General features: G+C 46.0%; 1 protein-coding gene across 2 annotated transcripts; it reads left to right on the forward strand.

The window, feature by feature from the left end:
- Nucleotides 1–750: 750 nt before the first annotated feature.
- Nucleotides 751–9,057, forward strand: LOC123146358 (uncharacterized). 2 transcript variants are annotated; one of them, XM_044566011.1, is made up of 2 exons: nucleotides 751–768; nucleotides 7,576–9,057. In XM_044566011.1, exon 2 carries the CDS (start codon nucleotides 7,598–7,600, stop codon nucleotides 8,750–8,752), a length of 1,155 nt encoding a protein of 384 aa, XP_044421946.1. In that variant the 5' UTR covers nucleotides 751–768; nucleotides 7,576–7,597; the 3' UTR covers nucleotides 8,753–9,057. The 2 variants fall into 2 exon arrangements, with proteins under 2 accessions (XP_044421946.1, XP_044421945.1); XM_044566010.1 differs by lacking the exon at nucleotides 751–768 and adding an exon at nucleotides 6,589–6,815.
- The last annotated feature ends 8,602 nt before the right edge of the window (nucleotides 9,058–17,659 follow it).

Consider the following 17,659-nt stretch of genomic DNA (forward strand, 5'->3'; position numbering starts at 1 on the left):
TTTTCATTCTTGAGTTAAGGAATCTACAACAAGTTATTTGTGAAAATAACTATCTTATCCCTTTCTACGATCTCTCTATATCCTTGTTACATAAGGTAATTATTGTATAATAGTTCGGCTTTCCACAATTTTTTTCATTCCTTTGTGTAAATAGCCTAATATGGGTTCACAATCATCCTCACCATCAAGAGTAACGATCGGTCGAAGAACACCGTGCATTGATGGGTGTCGAGGGCCCATATTGACTATCATGGGATATTTTCTTGTAAGCAGTAGACTCATATCCTTTCTTGATTGATTGATTATTAATTCCATGAAATTGGATTATTCCATGAATTCCTCAAAGCGAGGCTCATCAAAATGAAAAAAAAATATAAGACTACTAAAAAATAATAAAACAAGAATTTCTCATAGCCCATCGTTGTCAGGCATGCCTCCAGCTTCATAAACAACGTGCGCGGTAGGAGTAGAGGCGGCTGGGGATGCACGACCTAGTGGGTACTCTGTACGTGCTTGTGTGCGCGCGTGCTTTCCATTGGTTGTGTGCGTGTGTGCTGTGTGATGACATGTTGCACTAGGTGCCACCTACACTATCTGACCAGTCAATGAAGTGCCGTGTAGATAGAATACCGAGCTACGGTGATGCGGTAGTGTGCTTCGGCCTCAACTTCAATGACCCAGGTGTATTTATCTCTTTCCAGGCCAAGGAGGAGCGTTTGCTCATCTATGACTACTACCCCAACGGCAGCCTCTTCTTCCTCGTCCACGGTCAGTAGTACAGTACCCCATTGCCATTGCCGTCTTCTTCCTCCTTCATTTTCGTCATTGCCGTCTTCTTCCTCCTCCTCCATTTTCGCAATTGCCATGCTCTGTTTTCTCTAAAAGAATTTGCTGTTTTTCTTTTCTTTTTCGAAAAGGGGGTATGAAAGCATTTGCTGCCGAATGTATCAACCCATGATTAGTATAATTATTTGACGAGAAACATGTAGAGCTAACTAATCTGCGCCGCATAAGTTATTATCAGGATCAACAATTTGTACTACAAGCTAGCATTGATTCATGTGAAATTATGAACGATGAACCGCGCACACACCCTGCCTCTGCCCCGTGCCCATGATTCACATGAACCAACCGAACGGGCATTGAGGAAGCAAATCACGGGGGAAAGCAGTTGCGCATCCAACAATCTCTCTGTTTTCTTGTTGGGTAGCTGAAGAGCAAGCATGGATCTGGTGTGCACTAGTAACTGACAGACGCATTCTCTGGACTCTCTTGTTGCATTCCGTTCCATTCCATGGCGGGCCGGCTTTGTTTGTTGGTGCTAGCTAGAGTAGATGACAACATTGGCATGCGCGAGCCTCGTGCCTCTGCCTCACCATAAGTGTACATACAAAAGCCAGCTCTTATAATTTATTCCTAAAAATGAATAAACAACAATGGCTGGACATGTGTACTAGGAGTGGAGTGGTGCCAAGCCATGTGACATGGATTCATTTCATGGTGGAGTAGCCAGCTGCTTTATTATTAATTCACTCATGCTGCAAGTCCCACATGAAGTAGTACCACCATAGGGGCAGCAGTAATTCATGAGAGAATAATTTTTTTTCTGAGAGTACGTCTAGGTGTATCATAGCTTTATAGAAAGCGGAATTAAAATTACAAGAAACTATCACTCGCTGCGGACAATGAGCGTAGCGCACACCACACCACTCACGAACACGTCCACGAATGGACAACACCACAAATCAAGCTACAACACATAAGAGCCTATACTCGGCCGGCACACACACCGCGTCTCGACCGACGCCGGACGCCTCCGAAGTCAACCACCTTCCTAGAACATCGCTTGTCGACGCACCGTTCCACCTTGAGCCCTAAGCGAAAGTGGCAGGTGAAAGGCAAGACTTGCTCCGATCTGAGGGAAGCGCCGTCTTGGACACACCGCCGACAAGCGTACATAGCGCCGCAAAGGACCAACAAAGGACAGCGGCGGACACCGGAGAAGAGCAATAAGGACCCATCCATGCCTCCATACACAGAGCTCCCAACAGAGGTACGACGTCGAGGGCGCCCCCAATGTGTCGATCAAACATCGAGTCGAGGCTTTCGCCCGGAGACATCCACCAACTTCAAGAGAGCAAGGGCATGGGCACACGCCTCGGCGACGCCTCCAAGAAGGGGATGACACCCACGGGTGCCATCGCCGTCGGCCCGACAGAAGCCAAGCAAGATTTTCATCCGCACATCGCACATGACCACGCCTTCTGGAATTGGGCAACACCGTCCAATTCGCCTTGCACCGCCACCACCGCTGCTCTAAGCAAAGTAGTCACAAAGCTGAGGACCGACGACCGACTGCACGACCAAGAGGACCTCGGACACCGCACCAAACTCCCCGCCTAGACCAAAAGTAGTCACAGAGCACCGCCACCCACCACATCGCGCAGAGGTGACCGGCCACTCTCCTGCTCGCCAAGACTCGATCTTGGTCGAGCCACCACAGCGCCGCCGCCACCACCAAAGCACACCAACTCACTGTTGATAGCTCTGTCCAGGCCCGTCGCCGCACCAATCCAGCAATCCTCATGACGTGCAACGTCAGCCAGCCCCCGCACCCAGCCAACGCGGATCAGCCCAGATCGAGCCCCGCCGCGAAGAGCGCCGGGCCGCCACCGGCCCAAGCACTCCACCGCGACGTGCCGCCACCAGCCAGCAGGCCGCGCCGCGCCGCCCCGCCACCGCCTCCGTGCCACCCGCTGTGCCAGGCCACCGAGGTCCACCGACGCGCCCGAAGAGGAAACCCCCGCGACCCCTGATCCAGGTGAGGGTGAAGGAGATCCCACCGCCGGCGGCACCACGGCGACGGTGAGGGGAGGGGAAGAGGATGGGGGCTGGGTCTGGCAGTGGCTACGGTTTGGCACCCGTGTCGCGGGGGGGGGGGGGGGGCGACACGCGACACGGGGCTGGGTTCCTCTGACCTTGTTTCACTCAATGATGAATTATCAAACTAATGGAAAATATACCTGGTACATTCCCCATGAGATAGTAATGAACATGGTACATTCCACATCACAAAAGTCTCATGTTTGACGCGAGATCTGCGAAGGCCCTCACTAGATGATTAGAGACCACCACAGAAGAAGCTCTATCAGAAGGAAAGGCTCTGGTTAATGTCGTTGCATCGTGCCCTAGTACATTCTGTCCTAAAACTTGATACTACCTGGCTAAGATGGGCGGGGGGGAAGAAAAAGAAGATGTGGTGCTCCTGCTAGCTAAATCATTCAGGCATACCATAGTACAGCACCTCTGTTTTCAAATAGGAACGGAGGGCCTGCTGGTATTCATTCATTCACAAGCTGCTCTGCCGATTTGGTGATAGTAGCAATGATCAACTTGAGACAATAATGTGTTGTCCTCGCCTACGACGCGCTATGGATCCACATCTTGGCCAGAGAGCATACATACATACATACATACATAGCATGCTGATCAACCCAGGTGGTAGAGCAGGTAAAAGCTTGTGCTTGTGTAGTATACTACCAAAATAAGTGATGCATGCATGCCGTGGGGTTTAGTGTTAGGTGCAGCTCTTGTCTTGATAGATCCATGCGACAATCACGGCTACTTGCTCCGGAAGATTCCATTTCACAGGTTTCTGAGTCTGAGATGCAAGATTGCACCGTGGAGTGGCCGAGAGAGGAGGACGCGCCGTAAATCTAGCCAGCCACAAGATCACTGAACCAGATCAATAGTAGATGAAGAAAAAACAAGTACTAGATCTCACTGAAGAAAGAAACTTTTTCTTTTCTTTTCTTTTCTCTTCAGACAGAGAAATAAAATACAAGGAGAAGCTTCAGCGCACGAGCATGCGGGGAGGTTCTAGCCAATGATATCTATGCACTCAACCCCACACCTCTATGCCCATCCCTGGTGCTCTGCTCACATGTAGTATGATCGGCAGCCAAGCACACCTGCCCTGCCCGTTGAACAAACAAATTCTTCAGGCATACGTACTTGGTGATTTTTTTTTTCTTTTGTTTAATTTCTTTCACATGCCAGCGGTACTGATTTGGCAATGGCCAGAGTGGAATAATGCACCATGCATTAATTGTCCTTGTCCACGCACGCACTCACGCGTGCCTGCCACCGAGAGTCCAAATCTTCTTCTTCCCGGCCGGGAGAGAATTGGCTAAAGAAGGCAGGCGGTCAAATGCCAAGATGCATCTTCTGAATGACTCAAGACAGTAGATAAGACGCACGTCCCTGCCTGCCTGCACAACAATTTGTGTCTTCACCACGTACGCCTTGTTTCACAGGTACTCCCTCTGTCCGGAAATATTTGTCCTCGAAATGGTTGTATCTAGACTTATTTTAGTTATAGAAATAGATTTATTTTATTCATTTTAAGGACAAGTATTTTCAGACGGAAGGAGTACGGGACAAGCGCATGGATAGATACACAGATAGATTTATGGATGCAGGCAGGCGTGTGCGTGACAGTGGTCCTTGTTAATCGCCATAGTAATTGTTGTTACTACCTCCTGCTGGGTAAATTCTTTCAGGCATCGTGTCCTGAACGCAAGATTCAGCAGCGTGTCCTCAACGCAAGATTCAGGCGGATTTATAGGCAGATTTCTTCAGTGTTCTCCTGTTGTGTTGCCTGAATCCCGTTCCATTCCGTTCCATCGCGTTTTGGTATTACGTGACGGATTGATATTCATGATCCTGCTCTCAGGCGGTGTGTGGTCATAGTGAAATAACAGCTTGTGCACCTGGTGCCTGCCCTGCCTCTGCCTCTGCCTCTGCCTGGGGTTATTAGTGTTAGGTCTAGCTCTTAATGTACTAGTAGAAACGAGAGTGGCTCCAACATGTGTACTGCTAGGAGGAGGAGGAGGAGGAGGAGGAGGAGGAGGAGGCAGTACCAGGCAGGCTACTACCATGGCGGCCATGTGGCCTCCTGTCCTGGATCAAGGCCATTACTAGCTGGCCATCTATCCAGCCACTCAATTCTTTCATTGATCCACGAAAGCATGTCCCCGGCAAAAGCAAGTGAAGTGGTGCTACTCCTACCTGATTGATTCTTTCGATCGGATAGGTTAGATCATTCCGGTGAACCTACCTTCTGCCTGTCCAGACGAGCTCGATCCAGTGCCGGCCATGGTGAAGTAGGGGCCGGTGACGATGTGGACAGAGAGTGGACGGCGGCGGTGGTGGAGCTTCCCATGAGCACCGCGCTAACCCTAGATCGGTAGGGATTGTAGGTGGGGATTGTGGCAGCGATTAACCTCGTAAGTCGTGCCCCTGCCCCCACCTCTGTTTATATAGCGCGGGTCACAGGGGCCCACCAACCATGGTTTGGTTGGGCGCCCCCGATCAGGGCGCGAGTCAGGGGCCCGTTCGACCCGTTGGGCTCGAACGGGAGAGAGATCAACCTAACATTCTCCCCCTTGATCTCAACTTTACTTTTAACTTTATACTTTCTAGTTTATTTGTTTCATCACATATTGGTACATAGAGCATGTTTCATCATCACAGCTTAATTGCCGATAGAATCATACAACTACAACATACGTTATGTTCAGAAACAAATTCTGTTCCTTTTGGGCCTACCCAGGAATCATAAGGCTTTCCCTTAAACCCATGCCGGCTAAGTGTTCCTTGAACACATTGGGTGGTAAGCCTTTCGTTAGCTCCATCTGCTCGTGCAAGAAAGAAACAAACCTGCTGACAAGCACATGTACGGCATGAATGAGAAAGAAACCAGAAAAACTCTGGACAAAAATGAAAGTGAGACATCGAGGCAACAAACAGTAGCATTTCCCTTTGGCATGGCGGATATCTAACTGGATGCAATGAAATGTGGACGATGGACATAACTAAACAGTCCTGCTGCTAACGATCCAAGGGGATCTATATCTTCACTGAGATGAGGCACAGAAGTATACTGCAGTGGCCAGCCCCGGTCACGATCAAATGGGGATTTATATTTTCGTACTAAGGTTGCACCATCTAATTCATCTTGTGAGTCATCCTACCACTACATTTCAGCAAACGATGACAAGCTTATCCACACAAAGATGTCCAAAAGTCCTAAAATTACGCACGCGGTCCTTCCACACACTGCCAGGCGAGCCCTTGGTAGATGGCCGCGTTAATTATGACCGCTTGAGGTTGTTGGCCGGTCAACATGTGGAGCCGCGGTGGACACCGAGGGGACGTGCGCCGCGTCCGTGCCGACGCATTTCAGACCCAAATTTGGGCTTGAAATGGGTCCGCGCGGACGCGAAGCGGACAGGTTTTGGAAATGGGTCGGCACGTTGGACCATCATTTTTGTCCGCGACGGCCCAGACGGACGTGGGCGGACAAAACGGGTCGCCCGGTTGGAGTTGCTCTTATCACACATTCCATGTGGCTGTGGCTGGGCTAGTTAACTGTTATGGGGGTAATCAATCAATCAATCAAGGTAGTAATAAAGTTAAGACGGTAAGCATTTAGATGCTTGTCCACCGTTGATCTATCAAGTAGGTGCTGGGACGAATCGAATCGGAGCCGTTGGTTATCTGAATCCCAATCCATTCCCGAAGTGTCGTTTTGCAGAACAGAGTGCACTCTGCTCCGTCACGTCACCGTGCTTCTGCTTCAGCTTCAGTAGTGCTCACATCTCCCCCACCCTCCCAAGAAGAGGAGCAAAGGCCGGCGAGAGAGCAGAGCAGATCCTTCCCGTTCCCGGCGACAACCGTTGGAGAGGAAGACAGCCGGCGACAGCCAGCGACCGCATCGGCATCGCCGTCTTCTTCCCCACCCCACCCCACCCGTGAGGCTCGCTCTCCCTCCCCCCCTGCGCAGAAACCCTAGCTGGTTCTTGGTTGGATGAATCGCTTCTTGTTGGATGTTTTAGTGGATTCTGGCGTAAGATTTAGAGTAGATTTAGAGTAGATTGAGTGGACTAATCGAGGTTTCGGCTCAGCTAGCGCTGCGATTTGGGATACTCTGACCTGGATTCAGTTTTGGTTTGTCCCCCGTTTTGAGCGAATTCGATGGAAGGGAATGAAAGATTGAGAAACTTCTCAACAACATTTTAATGCAGCCGTATCATCAGTTAGAGGGCTAGAGCAGCACTTGTCGATGTGCAGATGCTGAACGTACAGATGTATGCTGCTAGCAGAAAGAAAGACACTAGCATCGAAATGTTCTGAATCTTCAGATGTGCTTCACAAATAAAAGAAAAGAAAACCAAGGACACATATTTCCATAACCAAGTTTCTTGCTATTAGCTTATTCTGAACCTGAACACCACCCACCGAAATGTAACCGGATTAGACTCTTGTTTTTAGTCTATAGCAAGTTCCCTTGGTTGATGGGCATACATTTCATCTGAACAAGTATCACGTGTTTATTTATCCATGCTTCTTATTCCTGGTAGTACATAGCAAGTTTCTTTGATACACAGGCATATATAGATGTTTCACCTGCAGAATATCATCTGCTTACCCATGGTTCCGATTAACATGCTATCCGCCTTGTATTTCTTAATCTGCTTAGTAGTAGCTTACAATTTCTTTTATTGCTTGCAGAGTTTGCCATCAACAGCACATCATGCAGAGGCCCAGCAAACTGCCTGCCGTCTCTCTCCCCGGACGCCCTACCTTTTTCGTACCCCAAGGCTGGCCTGACCTCCCAGATTGCTTGCTTCACTCCATCGTTGATCGGCTGGGCTCCTTCCGAGACCTTCTTGGCTTCGCCGCGACATGCCCCTCGTGGCGTTCTGCCTTCTCCTCGTACCCATCAAAATCCACGTTCCTCACAAAATTACCACCTCTCCTCATCCAGCCCCATATTCGTGCACAAGGTCCGCTTCTTCCTTGTACCAGTGGTTGTCGTGAGCTATACCCATGTAAGGTTGTTGATCCAGCCAACCGAAACGCCGCCCTTCGCTGCTGGATCCCTCAAGATACCCTGGAGAAGATGACATTTATTGGATCCTCCTATGGTAAGCTCATCTACTACTGCAACGGATACTGTCGCATCATCGATGTGTTCACCGGCGACGAGGTCGCAACTCCACGTCTCCCATCCCATGCTGGATGTTCAAAACTTCACTTGGCTGGCATTCTAACAGCCCCACTTGCATCACCCAACTCACATCTCCTTGTCAGTACCGAGTCCTTCCTGCTTGATCTGCATGTTGGAAACGACTCTTGGTCCGAACTCCAGCTTCCTTGTCAGTTTGTAATAGACCATTTTGTGGAGTTGGATGGTCAGCTCATTGTCTCGAATAGCTATGGGAGATCCTACGCTCTGCAGCTGGCCCCTCAGCATGGCCTGCAGGAGATAAAAACCAAGCCTGTGGGAGGAAGGCCGGTGGTAGGAAGGCTTGTGGTTTGTGGTGATATGCTTCTCATTCTCAGTTTTGGCGAGTTCCACCGCCTCGACATGTCAACCGAGCCCGCGACACGGGTGGCAGTGGAGAAGCTGGGCGAGCGGGCACTGTTTGTAGGGGCGGAAGCGAAGAGCACGGCACTTTCTTGCATGAGCCCGGAGCTATGGGGAGGAAGGAGCGACATCGTGTACTTTGCTCGTACAGCTCGACCTTGGTATCTCTATAGGCTGTGTGGCAGGCCAGATCGCTTGCAGGATAGACCAACACGACCAACACGCGTTGAACCCGCAGGCTTTGGAAGCACCCCAGTGCAGTCATCAGTTCGGCCGCTCTGGCTGTACCCAAGCATGTTCTACTCGGATGGCCAATAAATGATCCGTGCCTGCCAGCCAGCACCAGCTTCATCTGAGATTTCCCTTTGAGATCCAGGGAGTAGACATTGGTTTTTGCTGCATGCATGGGTAGAATATGCTACTCGTGGTATTCACTCCTGCTCCCTCCGCTCCTGTATTTTGTTTGTTGAACTTGATAAGTTTTAACTTTTGTGGTGTTGGCACTGGCTTTACTAGAAGAATAACTCGGTTATCCGACTTTTACCAACCTGTGCTCCCTGTTTAATATTTTATTAGGTGTACTTGACCACTTATGCTTTTTTTTCTATAACGAAAGTAGCATATGTTCAGTGTCTCCCCTGTTTCAACGAGGAGAAGCTAATGTTTCTGCTTGTACTTGAGCTTTGTATGGATAAGCTTGTCATTGTTTGCTAGTATAGTTCTGTGCCTCATCTCAGTGAAGATATAAATTCCCTGATGCAGTGAAATTCTGCAGTTCAGTTATGATATAAATTTTCAGGTTTGCTACAGGACTGGCCACTGCAGTTTAGTTATGTCCCTCATCCTAGTGAATTATGCAACTGGCTAGAATGATCTGATGCAGCGAAAATCTGACAAGTAGTGTATATATGCTAACAACTGAATGTGTCGGAATCTGTCTCAGTTTTCATTGCATCTAGATAGCTATCTGCCATGCCAAAAGGAAAATACGTAAACTGCTATTGTTTGTTGCCTCGATGTCTCGCTTTCCTTTTTGTCCAGAGTTTTTCTGGTTTCTCATTCCTGCGGTGTATGTACTTGGTAGCAGGTTTGTTTCTTTCTCGCGCGTATGGTTTATGGGTTTGGTTAGGTCTAGGCTGTGGTATCGTTTAAATCCTGTAACTGCAAGCTGTACCGGAAAACGGCTGTTTTGAATTGTGCAGCAAGGGAAGTTAGTCAGGTCACACTTTATCCATAGTAGTATATTTACCTCTGCTAATGTTTAGAGGAAAATGTATGCCGCTGTCTTGTGACCTAGCTTTGTGTCGAAGGTTCTTGCCGCTGCTAGTTCGAACAAATATGTTGTTTTTTCAGGTGTTGTATGTGTGTATGTCCTTTTATAGGTGCTGAACCGAATGCGTTGTGTTGAGTTTCATTGCACCTTGAGAAGAACTTCCTCTGTCCCAAATTATAAGACGGTTTTGATAGGCTAAATAGAGAGCCCTGCATCAGATGACATAAAGAGAATGACACGCTTTGGACTTTTGGTACAACTGCAGCATATAACAGAGGATGATGTGTTTCATGTTGGAGCTGCTCTTACAGCTCACTTGATGGAAGACAAGGATCTGGTGACCTGTTGTTGTCTTTTCATCTCCTCTCTATTCTCTTGTGTTGAAAGCATGCGACACCTCGTATCTGTTGCAAGCTGACTCGCCAACGCCTTGTGCCAGTTTCCTTGAGCATCCTCAACACAATGCCGCTATTTCGAGTGGATAATATGTTCCTTTCTGGTGTCGGTATGTGGATGCCTTTGCATTTCAACACGAAGGAGATCAACGGATTGTTCACTTCAGAACCGAGTAATTAAGATGGTGGCACATAATTCTAAATTTAACGTAAAAGTAGTCAGTTAAGTGAGCATCATGTGTTTATACATACTCTACAATGAAGCCTTGAACTACATTAACATGTGAAATCACACTACAGACTGCAAAATTTCCTTGAGCATCCTCTAGGGGGCGTTTCCTATTTAGCGCCCCCGGTGCTGGGTCGGCCCATTGATATTTTTTTTTACTTTTCTGTTTAAGAGGGTGTTTGTTTCCAGGGACTTATTGGCTTAGGGACTTAAAAAAGTCCCTATAAGTCCCATCTAAACCAAACAGGAGGGACTTATAGGGACTTAAAGTGGGCATTTGGGATTTATGAAATAAGACTCTCAAGGAGGGACTTATAGTTGTAATATGGTCTTATAGGGACTTATAAGTCCCAGGAACCAAACAGGTAGGGACTTTTTAGGGACTTGAGACTTATAAGTTGGGACCAAGAAAAGTCCTAGGACTTATGAACCAAACAGGGCCTAAAAATGGGAAAAAATATGCAAGTGCAGTGTGTTGAACTAAAGACCTCCTAGTTCTGTATGAATAGCACAAACCAACCAAAACACCCCAACAGGTGTGCCCATTTTCTTTTCTTTTTCACTTTTCTCCCTCCTTTTGTTCGCGGTTCGCTCGTTGGTTTTCTAGGCGAGTTTTTTCTTTTTTTTTCTTGTTCCTTTTTCTCTTTGTTCTTTTTTTGCTTTTCTTAAAACACGTGATTCTTTTTTGCAAATTCGAAACTTTCTTCATATTCATGAATATTTTCAAAATTGTGAACTTTTTTGTTGAAAATCCGTGATTTTTTCAAATTTGCTAAAAAATCGAAATCACATAACTTTTTTCAAATTTGTGAACTTTGTTTCCAAAATTGATGATTTTTTTCAAATTTGTGGACTTTTTTTCAAAAGCAATGAACAATTTTTCAACATTGATGATTTTTTTGTGAAAAATTCTTGTTTCCAAAATTGATGAACTTTTTTCCCAAAAATGATGAACAATTTTTTAAATTGATGATTATTTTTAAAAAATTGATCATACAAACATTGTTTCAAAATTGGTGATTTTTTTTCAAAAATTTGAACTTTTTTTCAGAATTGATGAACTTTTTCGAAAAATCTATAAACGTTTTTTCAAAATTTTAAACGTTTTTCCCCTTGCTAGTGAACTTTTTTATAGCAAATATATGATTTTTTCCCCTTTCAAATTTATGTTTTCTTTTTTCAAATGATTTATATGGGTACAGAATATATGTTAATGTTGTACTAAAAGAATTGTTAAATAGCACCGTTTTCGGATTGTAGACAACTATGTGATCTTGTTCCAGTGGTTATTGGGCCAAGTCTTAGGCTGACGGCATAGACATGCGGGTTTGAATCCCACGTTTCCCATATTAATGCTGAAAGTATTTTTGTTAGCGTCATTTTTTTTATCAGGTTGCTGGGCCGGCCCGCTAGGCGTCGCGCGCGAGATCCTCCGCACCTCCATGTCCCAGAGGCCATCAGAGATGGAGCGGACCGGCGGCAACGCCGACGGGAGGAGAAGGGGCTTTTCTTGTACTCCAAATCAAATCTAATTGCATATAGTAATTTTGAAATTGTTGCAACCTGAACAGCACCCTGCAAAACACTTGTAGCGCTCAGGTTATAGTATAAATTGACTAGACATATAACTAAGCATAAAGTTGACCATGGTTGGCAAGAAGTTGTAACATAATGACACAGCGTGCAAGCAAATTAAGATATTATAACAGAATTGACATTCAAAATAAGGGAGCACATATAACTAGCTTCGTTATCATTGCTTTGAATCACTCCCCATTATACCACTGGGAATATGTACTCAAAAAACACATCTCGGGTTATCATACTGAAACTGAAGGATAAGGATAAAAATGTTAGGTTCTTATAGCGCTTCTTTTGAACACGCTCATTAAAATTTCTCACATAGCTTTTTTTTACAAATTTTGAAAGGAAACACAAGACATGAGCCAGTGGCGATGAGCTGCTACGTGCTCCAAAGCCACCAAACTAATTGCTCCATGGATAACAAGGGACTTACACTAATCAATAATCACCTAACCATGAATCATGTTGTGGCTCGACGATACTTGCACTCAAAGATGCTACTGGAGCATTATGGCATTCATCTACTCCATGATGCCACATGATTTCATTTATGAAGCCAACGGTCACTGGTAGAAAAAGAGGCTTTCATATGCCCCCATTAGTCCCCAAAACAATCGAACCGCGACAAAAGGGGTCTTTAGTCGCGGTTCGGGAGGAGACCCGCGACCAACTATCTGGGCCCAGCGCGCTCGGTCGACAGCTGGCGGACGGGAGGGGCTTTAGTCCCGGTTGGCCTCCCCGAAGGCCTTTAGTCGCGGTTGGCCAGGCCAACCGGGACTAAAGGCCCATCCCTATATATAGGACTCAGCTCACTTCACAATTTTCAGAAGGGGGTGGTGGGTTTGCTTTTGGTTCCTCCTATGCACACAAGGTGTTCGATGAAATGCCCGAGAGCCTGAAACAAACATGATATGAAGTGTCCGAGCCACACTTGAGCTTTCTCATTTATTTTTCCTCCGCGATCGTGGTTAGCAACTTGAACCTTTCATGTGTCATTGATAAAATATGCATGTGTGTAGTTCATTGTTTAATTTGTATTATTTCTAGCTAGTTAGTTTAACAAATGCATGATGGTTAATTATATACTTTATATAATAATAATGCAGATGAATCGGCAATGGATGTACGGTCCCCGACTCTCCGGCGAGTTCACTACGGGTTTGAAAGATTTCCTCGTAGTGACAAATGCGAACAAGCAGCAAGGTTTTATTATCTGTCCATGTGCTGTCTGTAAGAATCAGAAGGGTTACTCCTCCTCAAGAGACGTTCACATGCACCTGCTTCGGCACGGTTTCATGCGAAGCTATAATTGTTGGACCAAGCATGGAGAAAGAGGGGTTAGAATGGAAGAAGATGAAGAAGGGGATGATATCGATGACAACTATCATGATCATTTCGGTGATACTTTCATGGAGGATAATGCTGAAGGTGGGGAAGGGTTAGGTGAAGGTGAAGAAGAGGCACATGATGAGCCCGCTGATGATCTTGGTCGGACCATTGCTGATGCACGGAGACGCTGCGAAACTGACAAGGATAGGGAGAATTTGGATCGCATGTTAGAGGATCACAAAAAGTCGTTGTATCCAGGATGCGATAATAGTCTAAAAAAGCTGGGCTGCACACTGGATTTGCTAAAATGGAAGGCACAGGAAGGTGTAGGTGACTCATCATTTGAAAATTTGCTGAAAATGTTGAAGAATATGTTTCCGAAGAATAACGAGTTGCCCGCCAGTACGTACGAAGCAAAGAAGGTTGTCTGCCCTCTAGGTTTAGAGGTTCTGAAGATACATGCATGCATTAACGACTGCATCCTCTACCGCGGTGAATACGAGAATTTGAATGAATGCCATGTATGCACTGCATTGCGTTATAAGATCAGAGGCGATGACCCTGGTGACGATGTTGAGGGCGAGAAACCCAGGAAGAGGGTTCCCGCCAAGGTGATGTGGTATGCTCCTATAATACCACGGTTGAAACGTCTGTTCATGAACAAAAAGCATGCCAAGTCGTTGCGATGGCACAAAGAGGACCGTAAGTCCGACGGGGAGTTGAGACACACCGCTGATGGAACGCAATGGAGAAAGATCGACAGAGTGTTCAAAGATTTTGCAGCTGACGCAAGGAACATAAGATTTGGTCTAAGTACTGATGGCATGAATCCTTTTGGCGAGCAGAGCTCCAGCCATAGCACCTGGCCCGTGACTCTATGCATCTACAACCTTCCTCCTTGGTTGTGCATGAAGCGGAAGTTCATTATGATGCCAGTGCTCATCCAAGGTCCAAAGCAACCCGGGAACGACATCGATGTGTACCTAAGGCCATTAGTTGATGAACTTTTACAGTTGTGGGCCAGACCTGGTGTACGTGTCTGGGATGAGCACAAAGGAGAGGAATTTGACCTACGAGCGTTGCTTTTTGTAACCATCAACGATTGGCCTGCTCTCAGTAACCTTTCGGGACAGACAAATAAGGGATACAATGCATGCACGCACTGCTTACATGAGACTGAAAGTGTACGTTTGGTTAATTGTAAGAAGAACGTGTACCTGGGTCATCGTCGATTTCTTCCCCGAAATCATAACGTAAGAAAGAAAGGCAAGCATTTCAACGGCAAGGCAGATCACCGGCCGAAACCTGCGGAACGTACTGGTGCTGAGATATTTGATATGGTCAAGGATTTGAAAGTCATCTTTGGAAAGGGTCCTGGCGGACAATCAGTTCCGCGGGGAGTTGACGGGCACGCACCCATGTGGAAGAAGAAATCTATATTTTGGGAGCTAGAATATTGGAAAGTCCTAGATGTCCGCTCTGCAATCGACGTGATGCATGTTACGAAGAATATTTGCGTGAACCTGCTAAGCTTCTTGGGCGTGTATGGGAAGACAAATGATACAAAGGAAGCACGGCAGGACCAGCAACTTTTGAAAGACCCAGATGACCGGCATCCGGAATGGTTTCAAGGTCATGCCAGCTACGCTCTTACCAAAGAAGAGAAGGTCATTTTTTTTGAATGCCTGAGCAGTATGAAGGTCCCGTCTGGCTTCTTGTCGAATATAAAGGGAATAATAAACATGGCGGAGAAAAAGTTCCAAAACCTGAAGTCTCACGACTGCCACGTGATTATGACGCAATTGCTTCCGATTGCTTTGAGGGGGCTCCTACCGGAAAATGTTCGAGTAGCCATTGTGAAGCTATGTGCATTCCTCAATGCAATCTCTCAGAAGGTAATCAATCCAGAAGATCTACCACGGTTACAGAACGATGTGGTCCAATGCCTTGTCAGTTTCGAGTTGGTGTTCCCACCATCCTTCTTCGATATTATGACGCACCTCCTGCTCCACCTAGTCGAAGAGATTTCCATTCTCGGTCCTGTATTTCTACACAATATGTTCCCCTTTGAGAGGTTCATGGGAGTATTAAAGAAATATGTTCGTAACCGTGCTAGGCCAGAAGGAAGCATCGTCAAGGGCTATGGAAATGAGGAGGTAATTGAGTTCTGTATTGACTATGTTCCTGACCTTAAGCCGATTGGTATTCCTCAATCGCGGCACGAGGGGAGACTAAGTGGAAAAGGCACGATCGGAAGGAAATCAACGATATGTACGGACGGTCATTCTATGACTGAAGCACACCACACAGTTCTGCAAAATTCCAGCTTGGTGGCTCCGTACTTCGAGCAACACAAGAATATTTTACGCTCAGACAACCCGGGGAAGCCTGAATCCTGGATTAGAAAGGCCCACATGGAGACTTTCGGCAGTTGGTTGCGAAAACATTTAATGAATGACAATGATGTTGGAGATCAGCTGTACATGTTGGCCAAGACACCATCTTCGACTATAACGACTTTCCAAGGGTACGAGATAAATGAGAATACATTTTACACCATTGCCCAAGATAAAAAGAGCACCAACCAAAACAGTGGTGTCCGCTTTGATGCAGCAACCGAGAATGGGCGAAAGGTCACATATTATGGTTACATAGAGGAGATATGGGAACTTGACTATGGACCCTCCTTTAAGGTCCCTTTGTTCCGGTGCAAATGGTTCAAGCTAACAGGAGGTGGGGTAAAGGTGGATTTCAACAATCTTGGTTACCTTGACGAACCATTCGTCCTTGCCAAAGATGTCGCTCAGGTTTTTTATTTGAAGGACATGAGTAGCAAACCGAGGAAACGGAAAGATAAGAAAACGATCAGTACATCATGCGATGATCCAAAGCGCCACATTGTTCTTTCAGGGAAAAGAAACATCGTGGGAGTGGAGGACAAGACAGACATGTCAGAACATTATAATATGTTTGGTGAAATTCCGCCCTTCAAAGTGAACACTGACCCAAGCATTAAGTTAAATGATGAGGATGCTCCATGGATACGGCACAATCGTAAGCAAGCAGGGACACAAGGGAAGAATTGATGTGTAATAATTTATTGTACCAAACTTTGTTGAATGGATCATGTGAATTAAAACGTACGATGGCGAATCCGGATGATTTGTATTTGGTCGATGAACTGAATGATGTATCAAACCTTTTGTCAAACCTTCAAGGGATCGATGAACTGATTTTTTTGATATATTATTTGTATTTTTAAGATTTTAAAATGAATTAGTTTTATTTTTCTAATTTTTTTGATATATTATTTGTATTTTCAAGATTTTAAAATGAATTAGTTTTATTTTTCTGATTTTTTTGATATATAATTTGTATTTTTAAGATTTTAAAATGAATTAGTTTTATTTTTCTGATTTTTTGATATATAATTGTATTTTTAAGATTTTAAAATGAATTAGTTTTATTTTTCTGATTTTTTTATATATAATTGTATTTTTAAGATTTTAAAATGAATTAGTTTTTATTTTTCAGATTTTTTATATATAATTGTATTTTTAAGATTTTAAAATGAATTAGTTTTATTTTTCTGATTTTTTTGATATATATAATTGTATTTTTAAGATTTTAAAATGAATTAGTTTTATTTTTCTGATTTTTTTGATATATAATTGTATTTTTAAGATTTTAAAATGAATTAGTTTTATTTTTCTGATTTTTTGATATATAATTGTATTTTTAAGATTTTAAAATGAATTAGTTTTATTTTTCTGATTTTTTTGATATATAATTGTATTTTTAAGATTTTAAAATGAATTAGTTTTATTTTATATGAAAAAGGATCTTTAGTCGCGGCGGACCGCGACTAAAGGTACCCTTTAGTCGCGGTTGTTTTCCCCAATCGCGACTAAAGGCTCTTTCTCCGCGGGAACGAAAGCGGCGCCAAAACCCTTTAGTCGCGGTTGGTGTGGCCAACCGCGACTAAAGGGTACCTTTAGTCGCGGTCCGCCTCCCCAACCGGGACTAAAGGTCTGTCTATATATACTGCACTTAGCAGTTTCCGCCACTTCCCATTATTCTCTCGACGCCGAAGCCCTGCCCCGACGCCGATCGACGCCGAAGCCCTGCCCCGACGCCGATCGACGCCGACGCCGACGCCGACGCCCTGCCCCCAGTGAGCTCCGCCGGCCCCCACTTCGCCTGCCCTGCACGCCGCCGCCCCCGCCCCCAGTGAGCGCCGCCGCCGCCCGTGCCCTGCCCTAGCGCGCCGCCGCCCCTGCCCTGCCCTGCCCTTGCCCGCCGTCCGCCGCCCCCCTGCCCGCCGCCCGCCGCCCCTGGCCCTGCCCCTGCCCGCCGCCCGCGCGCCGCCCGCTGCCCGCCCCTGCCCGCCGCCCGCTGCCCCTGCCAAAGAAACC

The sequence above is a fragment of the Triticum aestivum genome, chromosome 6D, assembly GCF_018294505.1.
Source record: "Triticum aestivum cultivar Chinese Spring chromosome 6D, IWGSC CS RefSeq v2.1, whole genome shotgun sequence".
Classification (NCBI taxonomy): Eukaryota; Viridiplantae; Streptophyta; class Magnoliopsida; order Poales; family Poaceae; genus Triticum; species Triticum aestivum.

Bases quoted from the DNA above. Each gene is read 5' to 3' on its own strand.
- LOC123146358 (XM_044566011.1), top strand. From the start codon at position 7,598: ATGCAGAGGCCCAGCAAACTGCCTGCCGTCTCTCTCCCCGGACGCCCT.